Source organism: Erpetoichthys calabaricus, chromosome 12, assembly GCF_900747795.2.
Source record: "Erpetoichthys calabaricus chromosome 12, fErpCal1.3, whole genome shotgun sequence".
NCBI classification, from domain to species: Eukaryota; Metazoa; Chordata; class Cladistia; order Polypteriformes; family Polypteridae; genus Erpetoichthys; species Erpetoichthys calabaricus.
The window spans coordinates 58,250-78,928 of record NC_041405.2 but is presented as its reverse complement, the minus strand read 5'-3'; the positions used below and the strand labels follow the sequence as shown (position 1 = coordinate 78,928).

The 20,679-nt window shown below is 39.5% G+C and overlaps 1 protein-coding gene across 1 annotated transcript in view; it reads left to right on the top strand.

The window, feature by feature from the left end:
- The first annotated feature begins 953 nt into the window (after window positions 1-953).
- The window catches only part of LOC114661595 (ataxin-2-like), a 48,356-nt gene continuing 28,630 nt past the window's right edge, over window positions 954-20,679 (top strand). Inside the window, 6 exon segments of the mRNA XM_028814722.2 lie at window positions 954-1,343; window positions 8,246-8,285; window positions 8,371-8,427; window positions 8,892-8,963; window positions 17,016-17,175; window positions 18,497-18,618. Coding sequence (XP_028670555.2) covers window positions 1,213-1,343; window positions 8,246-8,285; window positions 8,371-8,427; window positions 8,892-8,963; window positions 17,016-17,175; window positions 18,497-18,618 — 582 coding nt within the window. The 5' untranslated portion in view covers window positions 954-1,212.

Below are 20,679 nucleotides of genomic sequence, written 5' to 3'. Positions count from 1 at the left end.
GCCTGTGTGGAGAGGGTCCCGGTGTTCAGGTTTATGGGCATTGAGCTGGAGGATGACTTGACCTGGAGCGCCAACACCAAGGAGCTGCTGAAGAAGGCGCAGCAGAGACTGTATTTTCAGAGAATTCTCAGAAAGAACCATCTCCCCAAAAATCTGCTCCTTGCTTTTTATCACTGTTCCATCGAGAGTGTGCTCACGTACGGACTGTGTGTGTGGTACGGCAGCTGCACTTCCTCAGAAAAGAAAGTGCTCCACAGGGTCGTCAGGACAGCGGAGAGAACAATTGGTTGTACCCTCCCCACTCTGGAACAAATCTACACCTTCCAATGCCGCAAAAAAAAAGCAATAGACATTTTACAGGATTCATCACATCCCTGTCATTGCCTCTTCCAGCTTTTGCCATCAGGCAAGAGATGCAGAACAATGAAAACCAGGAGAAACCGCCTTAAAAACAGCTTTTATCCAAAAGCAATCATGGCCCTGAACTCAGAATAAAACTGCTCCATATCATTCTACCAATGTGCAATATAGACCTTAAGTCAACAAGTGCAATTTGTACATTTAACCAGTGCAATTTGTATATTTTGTACTTTTATTACTATTCGGTTTGTTATTATTTTCTCTCTTCTTGTCTTTTTAACTCTTATTCCTCACACTGAGTTGACTGCACCTTCAATTTCGTTGTTCCTTTGCAAAAGTGACAATGGCAATAAAGATCTATCTACTGCAATATTATTTATTATGTAAATAATGAATATTGAAAAGTAATTTGCTCTCATTTAAACCAAATGACTCCACTCGACTCCATATACTCTAAAATTACCCTTTCGAAATGAAGGCTTAAGGTGCGCACGCTCACAATTCTTGACACGCACACTTTCCTAGGAATGCGCATGCCTGAAACAGACGTGCTCGTGTCAGTCGCCACCTCAACACGTACACGTGCGCGCTCCCTTGACGTCTCGCGAGGAAGCAGGAGTGAACGCTGTCGCGCGCGCGGGCTGCACAGTCTCGAGACGCGGCGGTTTTGTAAGGGAGACAGAAGAAGACGAAAATAAAATACAAATCTGTGTAAACGAAGACGCGACAAAAGGAATTTACCAGCTCTGCTTTGGCGACGAAACTTTCCCTGCAGTCACGCTTAGAAGCGCGCAATAGATTAGTTTCTCTTGTTTTTAAGAGCATTTAATATACTGAAATATCTTTGCTCCGATGTTGAAACAAACGGCGAATCCTAGTGGGCGAAAAGCCGCCAACGGAGCTGCAGCAACCATCGGTGTAGGCGGATCGCCCGTCTCTGCAGTCGGCGTTAACAGCACCAACAGCAGACCCGTGGCCGGAAGGTAAGTCGGTATCTGTAGGTGTTTAGGACAGGCCGAGGAGGCTATTGAGGCCTACCGGTCAGACGAGAGGCTGGTAAGCGTGAACGTCAACCGAAGGGCTGCGAATTAAAAAGCAGAACCTTGTGATTGACGCCTGGAGGAGCCAGTTACGTGTTAGAAAGAAGAGCCCTTGTGAAGATTGATTTGCTGTTAGACCACCCAGATGCTGAAGTACGAAACGACTTCCCTCTCTCTAACGACAATGATACAGCCAATCACGCAGTACGTCACTGGTAAATGACAATGTTTCCGTCCAATGACACGACACCTAGAATATAAGGACTCATACTGGGCCTTTGTTTAATTTCGTCATTTTAAAAATTCTCTTCAGCTTCGAAAACCTAAGGGTCGAATTATTACAGTATTTCGACGAACATAGCCGATTGGAGGCAGCCACGAATTTGAGGGGGTGTCCAGTAGGTGTGCCATGACACGCTTTGGAGGGTATATGCGTGCTTGTGAAGCAGCCAGTGGTAACACCGAGCGGAACGGCGCTCACCTGACGTGCCGTGTTGGGGGTGCAGAATGAAGGGATCGGGGACAAAAAAAAAGGAGCCACTGACGCCACTCGCGGCTTTATTCCTTAGGTCACGTGCGTTTAGGGCTTTCGGTGACCTTTACAAGTTTCACGACCAACGAGAAGCCTACACGGTGAAGTTTACAGATCACTTTCTTTTTTAACGTACGAGAACAGACGGAATTACGTTTGATAGGAAAGCAAAATTGGTAAATTACGGAAACGTCCGAAGGGTCATCGGTGTGCTCTTCAAGTATTCATTTGTAACTAACTGCTTAACTAGTGAAAATTAATCCAAATTTACATTACAAGGATGCTATGCTGAACAGCGGATAACTATCAATAGTTTTTCTGATAAAGAGCATAGTTGTTTTATTTCCAAAAAAAAAATTCCTATTGTCAATTTGTCAGATGCCTTACCCACAACAATTCGCAAAACTTAAGTAAAAAAAAAAGGCTCTACTTGCATGTTGTTCACAATGGCTTTGCTTTTCCACCATATAACCACATTTACAAATGTATCCTGCGTAGGGTTTATTTTTTGATGGTTTTTTTCTTATGTGATTTTTTTGACTGTGTGTGGTTTTTTTTTTTTCTTGTGTGATTTTTATTTATTATTCTCCTTGCAAGGTAAGGCTGCACGGCTCTGCACTGCTCCGCATAGCTGGGTAGTGCATATTCACAGAGATTTGGAGGTCACCAAAGTGACCTCCAGTGTCAAGTGGTGATTGTCTGCAGGGCCGTCTTAACGTATGGGCACTGGTTGGGGGCCCCAGGAGCATAGGGGCTCACAATGTTTCTGATGCCTGTGTGTGGTTCTGTTTTGCTATCAATACATAGACCCCTGGGAAAGTAGTGTGCTGGGGCCATCCTCTGGGTCAGGGGAAAGGAATTTTGACTTGTTGAGAAGTAAGATATCAGAAAGCTAAAGCTTTCATGCCAAGAAACATTTAAAACCATAACATCTAGAAAGGGCTGCAGTTGATTCCAGGTAATTTAAACATTGCAGCAATCTAAGCAAAGAGGCCCATACATCCCTTTTCTTCGCAACCTCCTGGGAATACATAGGCATTCCCAGACTAGACAAGAATGATAAATTTAAGTGTGTTTGGGTTAAAGCACATGTCTCGAGTCTCTTGTGGAATTACTGTTACCCTAATGTTGTGCTGATGTCATACGCAAGTAAGTATTTAATTTGCCCTGCACACATGATGATAATGTCTGTATAAACCCACTTGTTCGGGTTTTCACAAATGAAATTCCATTTATCTGATGTTGTTAGGACAGCAAAGCATATCATCACTTTGGTCAAACAACAAGCCTTTAAGCTTACTATCTTTCTACATTTGTAACGGGATCATCTCTTCTTACCAAACTCATATTATTGACTTTTTCTTTATCCAGGCTATAATTTTAATGAACAACTTCCCGTGCTGTGCTCTGCCTTGTGCAGTTCAGAAGTTAAGTTTATGTTGTTGTCTTTTCAGAACAATATACTCCACAGCCATTCGTGAGCACGTTGGTTAACTTAACAATATTTTAGCAAAAATACGGTGTTTGAGGTGCTGTGAGCATGTCATGGGGTATCTGAAGTGTGGATTATGCAAAATGAGTAAATATATTTTTTATTGATGTTTTGATGTTGTTTGTTCAGTGCTGGCCCTCATTGAAACATTGTGTTAGGAAATTTATACCCATTAAAAACGTGATTTTATTTTAGGTCAGCAACTCAACCAACAAGTAACTAATGAAAAATACTATTTTTTTTGGTGGATATTCCATAATAACAGTTAATCCTGTGATGTGATTTTTTTTTTGTTAGGTAACAGTTAACTGGCCTGTTTAACTAAATTAATCTATTTGTAAGGCATCAACATCAAAGTGATTACCCATGTCTCACTTTAAGCAGACATTATACTTAGTTGATGGGCATAGGGATGTGACCTTTTTTATGCTTTTGCTGGCAGTCACAAAATCAGTAGCAGTATTGGTGCTAATGGCTCTTGGTCCTTTCCCACTATCAGTGTGAAACCTTCATGCTTTGCATTTATTTGAAGGTATTCTACAAGCGCATGTTTCTGTTTTGAGCTAATCTAACTTCCATTTTTCAGTGGTTCTGTAGACTGACCCATTTAATATTTGCAGGCTGTTGTGATGCTGATGATATTGTCATTTGTTTGCCACAGATTTTGCAGTAGCTAGATGTGAAAAAAGCAGTCTGTTATATGAATGAGTGTGTTTATGTGATCAGTCTGGTGTGATATGCAAGAGGGGGAATCGATAAAGAGCCTAATGTTAGATGAAAAGCTGTGTTATTGTGCATTAAAGTTGTTCAGTCTCTCCACTGAACAACAAGGATAAGGTAACATAAGCATCAACATACTTGCCAATATCCATCTATTGTCTGAGGGTCGAATGAAGCCACAGTTCCCAGAGCAGACAGATGCAAACAAATGGGTCATTTGAAAAGTGCCCTGACAAGGGCATTTGTACCTGAGTGCAGTGTATTTGTGTACATGTGCTCGGGGTTTTCTCATGGTTATTGCACTACCAGAGAGTCACTTTTTTCAGAGTGGGAAAGGCATGTGTAATGGTGGCACACCTTTAACTACTGCTTTTCCTGGGTTTCGTTGCCTTAAGGATGTTCCAATAAGGTGCCTAGGAACTGTAGGGAATGGCAGATTACACAACTCCCTTATGATTTTTCAGCACACTAATATGTAGCGAGATTGCCTCATTCTGACAGCGAATTAATGTGCTTTCTGGTAAAGAATCTGAGCCTGTCTTTCTGTTCTGTCTCAGTACTAGAAACAAAGCCTCGGTTCTGTTTTTGCAGTCCAAAATGCCTGATTTTCCTATTTCCTTTCAGCCACGTGGTATATGTTGTACTTCCACCTGCACCCTTATTGATTGTCACACATTAATTGTCTTGTATGCACAACTTGGCCAGTGACGAGTTGCTGAGCTCTACGATTGCTTTGCTGTGGATGTCACATTACATTCTGCAATTGCCACATAACATTATGTAAGTGAAATCAATGACTGAAAATCTCTGGAAAAGTTGTATAGCGTGGCGGGGGCTAAAGTTAACTAAGCCAAAAATAATACATTTCTCCTAGTTGACTGTTTAAGCTTTTAATGGGGCTGCTGATCTCATGACAGGTTCACTTCACTTGAGCCAAGCTCAGTTAAAATCTGACATAACATCTCCCATTTGGGATCACTATGGATTTACTCATTAATTATTTGTTAATTACATTAGTTAATTACAATAGTCATTTTCAAAAGCCTATAAAGGTACTGTATCATGAACACAAAACAAATGTACTGTATATATCGTGTAATGAGATTTATGCTACTATGGGTGACATAACACATATCATTTTAAACCAGTGTAATGTAAATCTGCCTAATATGATCATTTAAGATAGGAGAGCGGCTTGAATGTGCAACTTTACTTATTGCTCCATATGACACTTTAATTGTATTTGAATTAAATGAAAAAGTGACACCAGTGTTAAGGTCGGAGAGCAGACATTGTGATAAATAAACATGCATCAAGTGACTGAAGGCTAAACTAAAATTTTGTGTGATGGCAATCTTTATCTTGGTGTTCATTACAAGAATATTACCGTACATATGGAAGTAATGTACAAAGGTCAAAGTTTAATGAAGTAGAGCATGGTCCACTGTAAATGGACTGACTGAAAGAAAGAGGGAGGCCATGGTAAATCTGGAACTGGTATCACCAAGTTAACCTTTTTATACAGACAAAACTATAGCAAACTACTGTAATTCAAAATACAATGGTGGCAATTCATACATATTTTTAAATCACTTAGTTAAAAAAATGAACTTTACTGATTGTTATCATTAATAATAAACAACAATAAATGCAAAAAGGAATTTTCAGTTTTAAAAAAATTCTTTACATTAAGATTAAATTGTAGCAGTGGGGAAACTGAATAACATAGTTGAATGCAGCTTAATCAAATGACACTCATTGTTTGCAGGTGAGCAGTTTCGTCTTTTTACAAACACACCTTCTACAGCCCCATAAATGCACCACATCCAGCATGTTTAATTGGTGTTGCAGGAGCACTGTTAACATGAACCAGTATGCAGTTGCAGTGGGATTCTATTTAAAAATACACACTGCACGCTTGGTGCTGTAAATCTGAAGTTGTAGTACAGTCATAGTTTTTGAACAGCCTGTGCGAAACTTACCATCACAAAGTTTCAGGTGTATCACTATCTGAACATGAAGCTGTGGCATAGTTTAAATGCTGAAACAAGTCTGTATAAAGTAAAAATTTGTTGACAGCCCTTACTGAAATTGTCTCTGTGCTTCTGTGTTTGTGTATATATGTTTCTGGTCTATGCTGTTACTACTTGTGCACCCATGATCTTAATGGATATGGTTGTTTGGGAAAATATGAGATGGGTAGGTTGTGTGCAGAGACTTCAGTTATTCTAATGATATCCATATTACTAAACGAGAATGGTAAACCGGATATGGACGCAGGAGACATAGTGCGCAAGCGCCACACCAAGCCCCCCTCCCCAGAGTGAAACGGGAGAGACTACGAACGTGCGCAGGCGCCACACAAAGCCCCCAGCCCCAGAACAAAACGGGAGAGACTACGAACCGTCTCACATGCCACAAGCAGGATAAAGCGAGGTCAGAAATAAAAGACAGAGTAGGAAACAAAGTAAAACATCATAAAGAGGTTAAAGAACGGGGACAAACACATGGAGAGCAGGTTACAGATGATGAAAACTGGAATGCAACAGCTTCAAAAAAACCTAGGCACGAAACCCATGCACAGCGAGATACAGAATATAAAGTCAGAAACAACGACAGTTAAACGTCCACACCACACAGCGGAGGCAGACCCGGAAGGTGCAGACGCCTACATCGCACGTCGGAAGGCGTGGGAAAGTACGAAAGGCAAAGGCGCCTACACACCATGGTAAAACCCGACATAATACGGAAGGCGCAGGCGTTGCCGCCATATTGTGAGTGGCACTAATGCGTTGTGAAGACGCAAGCATCACCGCCATATTGTGCGTGGCACTACTGCGGAGTGAAGGTAGGAATAATGTGCTGCTTCGGATCGTACAAAACGGCGAACGCGACCCACCGTCTGAAACTGCGGAGGCAAAGCAGGCTCGGGTTCAAACCGAACGGGCTCGACTGATGGATATACGCCTACAACGCGCGTCTCAAACCGCAGAAGCAGGGCAAGCACGGGTTCAAAACAACACAAGCTCCTACAACGCGCGTCTGAAACTATGGCTGCCCAGCGGGCACGGGTTCAAAACGCTGGGGGTAGGCGAGCGAAGCGAGCAGGGGGCGAAGCCCCCTTGTCAATGATATTTAGCTGAACAAATCATTTGGTTTGGTGGTCTGCAAATTAATAGATGGTACACATGCTTTAACTGCCAATATGAAGTAGCACCAAACAGTCTTCTCATCTCGGAGGCCACATGCCTGGTCCATTTAAGGCAGTGTTACTCAACCACTGCATTTTGCCGTCAGCAGTTCTTGCACTCTTGACATTGGTTTACTTGTGGGTCACTGCATGTCGCCTAAGCAATCAGCAGTTTCTAAGTGAGCTTGTTTCACCAAGGAGGCATTTTGTAGTAGTTGCCGCTAGTGGGTCATGAATGAATTTAAAAAGGCAAAACTAAATGGTGGGACAAGAAGGGTTAAGAAACACTGGTGTAAGGAAGGTGGTGCTGGCTGAATGCATAAGAATTAGCCACATGAAGCAGTGGCTATCAAAACAAACCGTAGAGTGAGAAAACATACAACCCTTTGAAGAAGTAACAAAAGATTTATTATTGTGGCTGGTTTGGACAGTTTCTGGAATGTTATTTCCCTATTGTTTTTCTATCTACCTCTGCTTTAAGTATGAATCACCTCAACCTGGTCGTCCGTAAATCTGTGTGTGTGTGTTTTTTGTTGTTGGTTTTTTTTTTTGTGTATGTATGTATTGTGGGCTCCTGGGGGCATTCCAGCTCCCCAAACCTAATGCAGGCAGACACAAGGAACAAGTTCCAGGACAACACAAATTTTTATTTAGGTGTTGGGAAACTCTTCCCAAATGTTTCACAAAGGTATCTCTCTATCAACTGATCGAGCGATAGATAGAGAGAGCTATCTATCTATATAGATTTAGTTCGATATATATAGTTAGATTTATTTAAGTAGTGTGTGATATTAAATTGATTTTATGTGTACTGCTAAACGAGCCAAAGTAGGCACTGATCATTACTTTTAAAGTATGGCTATGCATTGTACAACACAGAAAATAGATTTAATTTTTTATTCCTTTTTTAGGGGTCGAAACTCTGGAAAAGGACCCCCACAATCGTCTCCAGTAAGTAAATACAGTATCCCAATTTCTTGCTTTACATCCCCAAGATTTTTTTGTTTTTCATCAGAATTTTGTATTTTCTCTACAGATGTTTGAAGGAGTTTATAACAATTCTAGAATGCTGCACTTTCTCACAGCTGTTGTGGTGAGTTTTTTGTGTGATGTCAAGATTATTGTTGGGCATATCTGTTACAGTAAAATCCTTACTTGAATTGTTATTGTTGCCTTACTTTATTAGAGGTGAAACAGGTCCTAGGGTTAGGGTGTGCCCACCAGCAGTGTAAATGACTAATCCGAAAACAAGTAAAATATTTTCTTGTCGCATCGGCCGTTTGAGCATTTATGTTTTGAAAAAAATGTAATTTGTCATTAGAACATGTTCACATTTACAGACAATATTATTACTACTAACTAAAAGTGATCTGTTTGGATCCAAACACACCAACCATTTCAGCTGTAGTCTTTATCAACCTTCAGGTCCTATATAAGAGTACTTTTCATTTGTGATACGTAGTGACATTTCCAGGTGTGCTGCTAGCCTAATATTGTTTATCACCCATGGCCGAGAGCTGCACATTTTTGTGTCTATAAATTATTTCTTCATTGCAGGGCTCAACATGTGACATCAGAGTTAAGAATGGCAGTATTTATGAAGGTATTTTTAAAACCTTGAGTTCTAAGGTAAGTCCTATTCTTTTGTTGAACCAATCAGTTAGTTGCTCCAATGGTATACCTTTGCACATTCATGCAGACGTGTGCAAGGGAGGAGTTTAAAAGTAATAGCTCTGTAAGCATCTCATTTGTTATTTTGTGCCATAAGTAGGTCCATAAACATTTAAACAGATCGGTTACAAACATGTATGGCATCAAGTTTAAATTTGTTGCATACACAGTACAGTACGATTCTTATTTGTATATCATACCCACAAGTAATAGTAGTACTGTGCAATCAAAAGACAGTGTGTACCAGTTTTGACAGTGAGTACATCATGCATTACAAGCAACATCAGACAAGATCTGCAAGAAAAATACCTCAGGAGTTGTTAGTACAGCAGGCTGAATAGTAGCCTTTTTTACCTGTGAATGAAAACTATAAAAGTTTAGCGGTACAAATGGCAAAGTTCCTGTACCAGGGTAGATTGCGGACAGAAAGAAGGAAGGTCATCAAGTTGGTTTACGTAAATTGAGACATCTGGGCTTTTCACACTCATTTGAGGAAGAAAAGGTGTTCATAAGCCTTCCTGAATATGGTCAAGTTGTGTTGTGTCCACTTCAGCTGGTCTATGATTTATGATTCAAAGATATTTAAAGTGGTATCCCCTTAAATGTATTTGGGATTGTGGCCTTTATTTGTAAATACTGCAGTTAGTATCTTTACGTTGCTGATGTTAAGGGAGTGATTGTTGTTTTAGAAGACAGATCTCTTCTGTAGAAGCTGTTTTCAATGGAGTCAGAGATTGATCTGGTCATGCAGTGATAGATGAACAAGGAGTACAACAAGGAGCTCGCAATGCTTCCCTGTGGAGAGCCTTTGTTAAGTATTGTGAGCGCTGAAGTCGGAAAACAACGAGATAAACACCAATTTAAAATTAAAAGCAATTTCTTTAATATACAGTGGGTACGGAAAGTTTTCAGACCCCCTTCAATTTTTCACTCTTTGTCATATTGCAGCCATTTGCTAAAATCATTTAATTTTTTCCCTCATTAATGTACACACAGCACCCCATATTGACAGACAAAAAAAAGAATTTTTGAAATTGTTGCAGATTTATTAAAAAAGAAAAACTGAAATATCACATGGTCCTAAGTATTCAGACCCTTTGCTCAGTATTTAGTAGAAGCACCCTTTTGAGGTAATACAGCCATGAGTCTTCTTGGGAAAGATGCAACAAGTTTTTCACACCTGGATTTGGGGATCCTCTGCCATTCCTCCTTGCTGATCCTCTCCAGTTCTGTCAGGTTGGATGGTAAACGTTGGTGGACAGCCATTTTTAGGTCTCTCCAGAGATGCTCAATTGGGTTTTAGTCAGGGCTCTGGCTGGGCCATTCAAGAACAGTCACAGAGTTGTTGTGAAGCCACTCCTTCGTTATTTTAGCTGTGTGCTTAGGGTCATTGTCTTGTTGGAAAGTAAACCTTCAGCCCAGTCTGAGGTCCTTGGCACTCTGGAGAAGGTTTTTGTCCAGGATATCCCTGTACTTGGCCACGTTCATCTTTCCCTCGATTGCAACCAGTCGTCCTGTCCCTGCAGCTGAAAAACACCCCCACAGCATGATGCTGCCACCACCATGCTTCACTGTGGGGACTGTATTGGACAAATAATGAGCAGTGCCTGGTTGTCTCCACACATACCGCTTAGAATTAAGGCCAAAAAGTTCTATCTTGGTCTCATCAGACCAGAGAATCTTATTTCTCACCATCTCAGAGTCCTTCAGGTGTCTTTTAGCAAACTCCATGCGGGCTGTCATGTGTCCTGCACTGAAGTATGTGTGGAGACAACCAGGCACTGCTCATCACTTGTCCAATACAGTCCCCACAGTGAAGCATGGCGGTGGCAGCATCATGCTGTGGGGGTGTTTTTCAGCTTCAGGGACAGGACGACTGGTTGCAATCGAGGGAAAGATGAATGCGGCCAAATACAGGGATATCCTGGACAAAAACTTTCTCCAGAGTGCTAAGGACCTCAGACTGGGCCGAAGGTTTACCTTCCAACAAGACAATGACCCTAAGCACACAGCTAATATAACGAAGGAGTGGCTTCACAACAACTCTGTGACTGTTCTTGAATGGCCCAGCCAGAGCCCTGACTTAAACCCAATTGAGCATCTCTGGAGAGACCTAAAAATGGCTGTCCACCAACGTTTACCATCCAACCTGACAGAACTGGAGAGGATCAGCAAGGAGGAATGGCAGAGGATCCCCAAATCCAGGTGTGAAAAACTTGTTGCATCTTTCCCAAGAAGACTCATGGCTGTATTAGCTCAAAAGGGTGCTTCTACTAAATACTGAGCAAAGGGTCTGAATACTTAGGACCAGGTGATATTTCAGTTTTTCTTTTTTAATAAATCTGCAACAATTTCAAAAATTCTTTTTTTTTGTCTGTCAATATGGGGTGCTGTGTGTACATTAATGAGGGAAAAAATTTATTTAAAAGATTTTAGCAAATGGCTGCAATATGACAAAGAGTGAAAAATTGAAGGGGGTCTGAATACTTTACGTACCCACTGTATATTCTTGGTGAGTTAGAGAGACTGTGAGACAACCCACCCTAAAACCCCATACTCCTAGTCCCCCCCCCCGCCCTTTCCCGCGGCTCGGCAAACTAATTTGAGTTCAGGCAGAATAGAGAAAAAGAAAACCTGTTCTCTCTTTAATCACCTAGCTTGTTCATTAGCCAAAGAGAGAACAGAAAAAACATAACAGTTCATTCTGAGGTCATACATAGATTAGGGTTACATCTTAATTTATGACATATTGGAGTATAGAAAAACAAAGCAGTACCAGGCACTTACATTTTCTAAAGGCTGTGACCTTCTCAGTACACACACACAAACCCATTTTAAGCAGTTTTCTTAAAGTTCATTGCATTAGTTATAAAGAGATTACATTCTTATAACTTTAATATCTTCATTAGATTATATTTGTTTGATTAGATTAATAATCCTTATTTATTAATTCGTAAATGACAATTTTGTCTTATATTTTTAAGCAAGAGTGAAGAAAACGATCACATTGATTTATAATATGACAGTGTGTTCTGTTAATATCAAGAGGTTAGCACTTTCACATAGAAGAATTAAATCAGTCTCATATTCTGTGCATAAACATCATTCCTTTCCTACCTAAATTCAGATCAAATCATATAGAAGTATAAAATCATATAGTTCTCTGCAGCATGATTAATACAAAATACAGTCATTGGTATTTTATGAGTTAAAATACTTATAATCATCTGCGGTGGGCTGGCGCCCTGCCTGGGGTCTGCTTACTACCTTGTGCCCTGTGTTGGTTGGGGTTGGCTCCAGCAGACCCCCGAAACCCTGCAGTTTGGATGTAGCAGGTTGGATAATGGATGGATAGATGGAGACTTATAATCATTACACTTAATGTTTTTTCTGCTTTCTCAGTATCATAGTAAAGGAGATAATGCTGCTAGACTTTGCTAGGTAGGAGGTGCAAAATTTAATTGTCATATGTTCTCAGAGACCCACGTCTAGGATCAATGCAGTCAGCTTTAATGATATGACAGTGTTAATGCTGAGCTCCAGTTCATACTCCGCACTCTAGCATGTTGCTTTTCATTATCCACATATTCCAGTATAATAGGAAGTTCTAGGAATATGGCATCCATTATAGATATGTCATGATGGTATGCACCCTGGAGGTGGTCCAAACTATCTATTCTGTTATATTCATAACAATGGGAGTGTGTGACACTTGTTGGTTTTTATTAAGACAATCTTATTTTATTTTGTACAGGGATAGGTATATTTACAGCAGGCTGGAATGCAGCGAAAGTTTCTTCTTTGTCTATATAAAGCTGAAATTGAACATTGTTTTAGATAGAACACAGTAGTGCTTTCTACAACTGGAGTGATACAGATTTTGACTGGGTTTTTGTCTGTGCATAAACTTAGTCTTTGGAAAAATCTATAATAATAAAAGGCAAAGCCCTCACTGACTGACTCACTGACTCACTCATCACTAATTCTCCAACTTCCCGTGTAGGTGGAAGGCTGAAATTTGGCAGGCTCATTCCTTACAGCTTACTTACAAAAGTTAGGCAGGTTTCATTTCGAAATTCAAAGCGTAATGGTCATAACTGGAACATATTTTTTGTCCATACACTGTAATGGAGGAGGCGGAGTCACGTATCGCGTCATCACGCCTCCTACGTAATCACGTGAACTAAAAACAAGGAAGAGATTTACAGCACGAGTCACACGCGGGAACGAAGGTAAATGATGTTAATTTTTGACTGTCTTTTAATACTGTGTAAGCATACATATTAACACATGTGCAATTAAACGTGTGCATTTACGGGGTGATTTCTCAGGCTTAAAAGCTCGCCTTTTATCAAACGCGGGAACAAAGGTAACTGACGTTGTTCACTGTCTTTTAATACTGTGTAACCATACATATTAACACATGTGCAATTAAACGTGTGCATTTACGGGGTGATTTCTCAGGCTTAAAAGCTCGCCTTTTACTAAAAAGGTAAATGCAAAACTATTTTCAATCAGTTTATTGAAACGCTCCCGTTAAGGATTGCAATAACATATTCGCGAGATAAAAGAATGAAGTAGGGGGAAATGGAGGAAGAGCCGCGAACAGCAAAAAATTAATTAAACAATTGAGAACGGAGCGACTTAAGCATACAAGCATGTTCATAAGGGAAACAAAGCACGGTGTAAAACGTAAGTTTAAATTAAGTTCATAGAAACGCTCCCGCTGCGGATTGCAATAACATATTCACGAGATAAAACTTTAATGAGAAGACACGAGGTATAAACGAACCACACGCCGTGGCGCAACGTTAGGGGCAACAGTTTCAACCATTCTATGATCTGCTTCTCGCAACTGAAAGACGGCACATGGCGGATGTTAGCCGACTTGCTGACCGCAACGTTAGGGGCTTCAACTATGGCGCTGACGCCACATCTCAGTGCCAACACTTTGCAGACTCTACTTAAAAGACACGCCCTCCTCACTGGACAGTTAAAAAGACCAATCAAAGTAACGATGACATCAAGTATTACCCAATCAAAAGTAGGAAAGGAGGCATCTTCATAAAATGCGTGTGGGATGATTTGCATGAGATGCTGCTTTAAAAAAAAAATTATAAAAAAAATACGGGATAAATCCCGTCCAGTATTGATTCAAAACGGGACGCGCAATTTCATTCTCAAACGCGGCACGATTCCGTATTTTAAAGGATGGGTGGCAACCCTACAGTGCCAGGTAACCACCCATACAATCACATTGTGATTCAGACTAGGAATGCAATGAATGTAATTACCCCGATCTACATACAAGGCGAAAGTCTTGCAACATTCAAAGATGATGGTTTGGGATAAGTACACCGTACAACATAAAAGAGCTTATGAAGCCTTGAACCGAAAAAAGCAAGATCTCAGAGATCGTAAAAAAAAAAATAGGAGGTAATGTCGTTTTACTCGCTGTAGATTTTAGTCAAACATTACCAGTTATTCCACGAGGGAGACCAGCACATCAACTCAACGCGTGTTTAAAATCCATGCTTCTCCCCACGCTCGGTTATATGTCGCGTGTTCTCGGGTAGGTGCACCAAAAAATGTATACATTTAAGCATGTAATGGGCAAACAAAAAATGAGGTATACCCGAAGGCACTGCAGTAGTACTTAATGTAACTTTACTTCTTAAATGTTAATGTTTTACTGTTTAATAATTTATACGCTTCTTATATGTTGTTCAAATTCTTTTATCAAAATACCACTGACAGCGCAATGCACGATAACATGGAGTGAATACACCATACGCATCCGCCCACGGCTGCCCTGCTGTGCGCAGATAGGAGTTGATTCTACAATAAAATAAAATAAAGATAAAAAGAGTAAAACAATCATCACCCATAAAGCGGATAGTAGACGTGACGTACTATATGTGTACCACATTTCAAGTGTATAGGTGAAACGGTTTGCGAGCTACAGGTCATTTAAAATCCTGGACAGACACACAAATTGCCACCGTAGCAAATTACAGAAGAAGATTTTACTGTTTAATAATTTATATTTATATGAAATGTGCTTCTTATATATTACTTCATATTCTCATATGATAATGATGTTAATGTTTATATTGATTTCTGTGTTATTAAAACTGCATGTATGTGTGTATATGTATATATGTATATATATATATATATATATATATATATATATATATATATATATATATATATACTAGCAAAATACCGACGCTTCGCAGCGGAGAAGTAGTGTGTTAAAGAGGTTATGAAAAAAAAGGAAACATTTTAAAAATAACGTAACATGATTGTCAATGAAAGCCCGTTTCAGTCAGTAAGTCTTATGTGTGTGTTTATGTATGTGTGTATATATATGTAGATGTGTATATGTAGATATGTATATATATGTATATGTATATAAATGTTTATGTGTGTGTGTATATTATATATATAATATATATATATATATATATATAAGACAGCAACAGTTATAACAATGACAACACAATTACATTGACAATCATGTTACGTTATTTTTAAAATGTTTCCTTTTTTTTTCATAACCTCTTTAACACACTACTTCTCCGCTGCGAAGCGCGGGTATTTTGCTAGTATAATTATAAAAGAACTTTGCTCTGTTTAATAAGACTTGCATCCAATTATTTGCTCAAACTCAGGTTACCTGTATTGTACTTTCAACCGAGTCTTCAGCTTATTAAGTTATTCACTTTTAGCTGTTTTAGTAGCTTTCCTGAGCATTTCCTTATCACCAACTTGAAAGTGTTGGCTTCAGTAAATTATGAATATCACCAGTGATGTTCAGTTTTTTACAAGTAACTATGGGTTGTTTTCATATACACACAGTCAGTACATATTTTCTTTAATCCAGTTTTGACTGTTGCATAGTCATGTATCGATGATGATCAGACTTTCATAATGCCTCAGCTTACAGAACCAAAACAATCCTGCAGTTTACCCTCTGCCTCTTTAGTCCAGCACTGTAGCACTTGTATTACTGTCTCACCACTCTTCAGTCACTGCTTTTAAGCTCAGGTAAGAGTCCTGAGAGATGGTCTACATGTGAGAGGTAAGGGTCTGGTGGTAAGACCCTTATATTCAATCAAATATTAGCATCCCTGGTCTGGCAGGTGAAATTATATTTAGGGTAAATATTCTTGAAACTTGCCCTTTTTGAAGCAGTAATAAGTAATCCCTTGGGTTTTCTAATTATGTTTTATAGTCTGCTGAATGCACTGCTGGTGTTTTCTTGCAGCGGGATGTGAACAATAGTTGGTGGAACACTTGAGAACTTGTGAAACAAATAGTGAAAGTACTATTGAATGCTCCAGATCAGATGAGCACTTTTCAGAAACTATTTTAACTTTAGTGTCTCATTTGTTATTTATTATGAAGAACATCTTCTTGGCCTGTTTTTTTTTTTTTTTCTTTTTTCTTTTTGACAGTTCAGTTTGTTCCATATGGTTTGTAGATATACTGTGTAGCTGTATAGTAGTGCCTGGACGTGATGTTTCTCAGAAAGGGAACACACAAGTCCTTGATGTCTGCCCTTAATGCTAGCTTTCCAGTAATACCTAGTTTATCCAGTAATTAAGCATTGGCAACAAAGATAATTGGTAACTCTGGTCTTTTGTTCTCACCTGGACCAGTCCTGTATGGTTGCTGTCTTTAACTGGTTGGTGTTGGTTGAGCCATTGTGGTTCTGTTAGCTGAAGACAACTAGTAATGCCAGTTAAATGTTAAATAGAGGTCAATGTTAAATGTTTAAGATGTCGGACTCTGCATAATTCTTAAAGTGTTTAAATGGTTTGAGGATCATAAGTAGTAACTGAGGAAATGGGTGGCACAAACAATTAAAGCGGTAAAGAATACAAAGATCTATGAGGACTGCCGTGTTCCTTGATAATGTGAACATCTTCTGCAATACAACCTAGACTTTGTAGTGTCTTTTTTATCTTTATTAAATTGAAATACTTCTTTTATATTGAGCAGTGTGAGCTTGCTGTTGATGCAGTTCACAAGAAAAGCTTGGATCAAATTTCTGGAGGAACTCCCCCAAAGAGAGAGGAAATTATTGACACCATGATTTTCAAACCCTCTGATCTTGTCACCATGCATTTCAAGAATGTAGACCTGAATTATGCCACTAAAGGTATGTCTGATGTTAGGTAAATAACTTTCAAGCTCTTGTGTATTTCTCTGTATTCAGTTTTAAATTTATTGTTATATAAATAATGTTATGAATTGTTTACTTTCATGTTTCTCACAGACAAGAGACAATAGTTCAATAACAGCAGACAGAGAATCCATGCAAAGTGAATATGACATTTAATAAAACATCAGACACTCTGTGTGTGTGTGTGTGTGTGTGTGTATATATGTGTGTGTGTGTGTGTGTGTGTGTGTGTGTATATATATATATATATATATATATATATATATATATATATATATATATATATATATATAAAAATATGTTTGTACAGTGGAACCTCGGTTTGCGAGCATAATTTGTTCCGGAAACGTGCTCGTAGTCCAAAGCACTCGTATATCAAAGTGAATTTCCCCATAAGAAATAATGGAAACTCAGATGATTTGTTCCACAAATGATTAATACAAAATATAAAGTAAAAATACATTAAACAAGTTAACCTGCACTTTACCTTTGAAAAGAATCATGGCTGGTGTGAGTGAGTTTCTAAACTCTTGTGGGATTGCACCCAACGGGACGACACGCGGAAGAGCGTCCCAAAGCAATCGCAGTCTCCCAGCGCTGTAGCAGTTCGCCGTAAAAGCGAATCCGAAAAGATCGCAGACATGCTATAAGCGCCTGCTGTCGATGGGCGATACAAGGAACATTATAAATGTGCAGGGCCCTGCCTGACTGCTGTGTCTGTGTATAAATAACAGTGCTGTTGCTGTTTCAAGCTGAATAAAGCTGATGTTGCTAAAGTACTGAGACTCAGCTTCGTGTTTTAGGGTGCAAGACGGGGACTCACACGCGCGCGCTCGCACACACAGTCACAATGCTAACTAGTAAACAGTATACACTCGTACGGATGTTGACTATATGAGTGAGGCACGCCGACTCAGACGGAGAATAGGCGATGATTGCCCACAATCCCGCAGCGAGAGAGAGGAACCATCAGCTCAGTTGTGATCACATGACGCTCATCAGACAAAGCGTATACATACTACTCGTACTGCAAGACCTCGCTCATTTATCAAGTCAAAATTTATTAAAAATTTTTTCTCGTCTTACAAAACACTCGTAAACCAAGTTACTCACAAACCGAGGTTCCACTGTATATGTATATGTATATATATATATTTGTATAATAGGAAACACTCACTCAGTTGTCTGCCAAGCCAAAGTACCATCTAATAAAAACAGCAAGAAGTAATAGTGGTGTTAATGAAAGTAATCTCCAAAATATATTTATGTATGCCTTCTTATGTGTCTCTTTCTACAGACAAATTTACAGATTCAGCGATCAGTTCTTCAAAAGTCAATGGAGAACACAAAGAAAAAGTGCTTCAACGTTGGGAGGGTGGTGACAGCAACGGAGAGAGCTACGACCTGGATAGTGATACCGTAAGTGGTTCAGTTATGACTCGTGAGGCCAGTAACAGACCTCTTACTGCAAATCCATGCTAGCTTCCAGAGTGGATTCATTAAACTTGGCTTTTTGTTAGGTGATAAACATATCACTGTTTGGCTTTTTAGCCTATTATTATTTTGAACATTTTAAGTTGTTTGACTAACCAGAATCATTTGCAAGCAATAGCAGAGAATGGCAAGTGGCAAATAAAAGAAGACAGTCATTACTGGAAACAGGCTTCTGGATGCAGGCACAGAATGTAAACTAATTAGAAAGTTTTAAGACAGTCAAAATAGTCTGATGACCTGCTGTTCCTGGTCATATGTACATCATGGATAATGTTTATTATATCTGAATCAAGTGCTTCTTCATTAAATGCTGTGGAATCAACCTGATCTACACCCTTCAAAGCAAGACAGATGACCTTGTACTTCCATCATTGCTAGATTGCTGTAATATGCTGCATTAAGGAGCAGTCACAGAATTAAAAAAAAAAAAAACCCAGCCCACTCAATATTTACAGAATTGAGCAATTTTGATATCAAAATATCGATGGCCAATAGTGTCCTCAGAAATTATTATGATGCTTTCCACTGTGCAAGTGCTCAGTACTCAATTTTTTTTCCCACCACCATTTACATTTTATTAAGATCCAATGAAAAGTGAGCTTGTCACATGTAACATCTACAGCGGGGAAAATAAGTATTGAACATGTCAATCTTTTTCTCAGTAAATATATTTCTAATGGGGCTATAGACATGAAATTTTCACCAGATGTCAGTAACAACCCAAGTAATCCACACATACAAAGAAGTCAAAGTCAATAAGTCCATAAGTTAACTTATGTGTGATACAGTGGAATGACACAGGGAAAAAGTATTGAACACATGAAGAAAAGGAGGTGCAAAAAGGCATGTAAAGCCAAGAAAGCAGCTGAAATCTGTCAGTATTTAGAAAGTAATCCTGCCCCCTATCAGTTCAAATCAATATTGGCTGGTTTAGTCCTAATTGATGGCCTATAAAAAGATTTTTCATTACCAAGGTGTCACACAAGAAGCATCTCATGTTGAGTAAAACAAAGGAGCTCTTTCAAGACCTTCGCAGCCTTATTGTTGCAAAACATACTGATGGAATCGGTGACAGACATATTTCTAAACTTCTGAATGTTCCAGTGAACACCGTTGAGGCTGTAATCCAGAATTGGAAAGAACATCATAAACCAGCCACGACAAGGTACTCCTCGCAAGATTTCTGACAGAGGAGTCGAAAGAATAATCAGAAGAGTTGTCTAAGAGCCAAGGACCACTTGTGGAGAGCTTCAGAAAGACCTGGAATTAGCAGGTAAAGTTGTTACAAAGAAAACAATAAGTAGTGCACTCAATCGCCATAGCCTCGATGCACGCTCACTGCGCAAGACTCCACTGTTAAAGAAAAAGCATTTTGAAGCTCGTTTAAAGTTTGCTGCACAACATTTGAACGAGCCAATGAAATACTGGGAGAATATAGTCTGGTCAGATGACACCAAAATTGAACTATTTGGATGTCATTGCACACACCATGTTTGGAAGAGAAATGGCACTGCACATCAACCCAAAAACACCATACCAACATGCTGTTTTTCAGCATATGGTACTGGCAGACTTCATATAATTTGAAGGAAAGATGAATGGAGAAATGTACCGGGACATTCTTGATAAGAATCTGCAGCCATCTACCAGGATGGTGAAGATGAAACAAGGGGGGGCATTTCAGCAAGACAGTAATCCCAAGCACACAGTCAAGGAAACTCCGTTGCTTTCAGAGAAAGTAAATACAGCTGTTAGAATGGCCAGTCAATCACCCGACTTGAATCGAAAATCTATGGAAAGAACTGAAGATCACAGTTCATAGAAGAGGCCCCCGGAACCTTCAAGATTTGAAGACAGTTTGTGTGGAAGAATGGGCCAAAATCACACCTGAGTAATGCATGTGGCTAGTTTCTCCATACAGGAGGCATCTTGAAGCTGTCATTACCAATAAAGGCTTTTCTGCTTTTAAGTAAACTTCAGTAAACA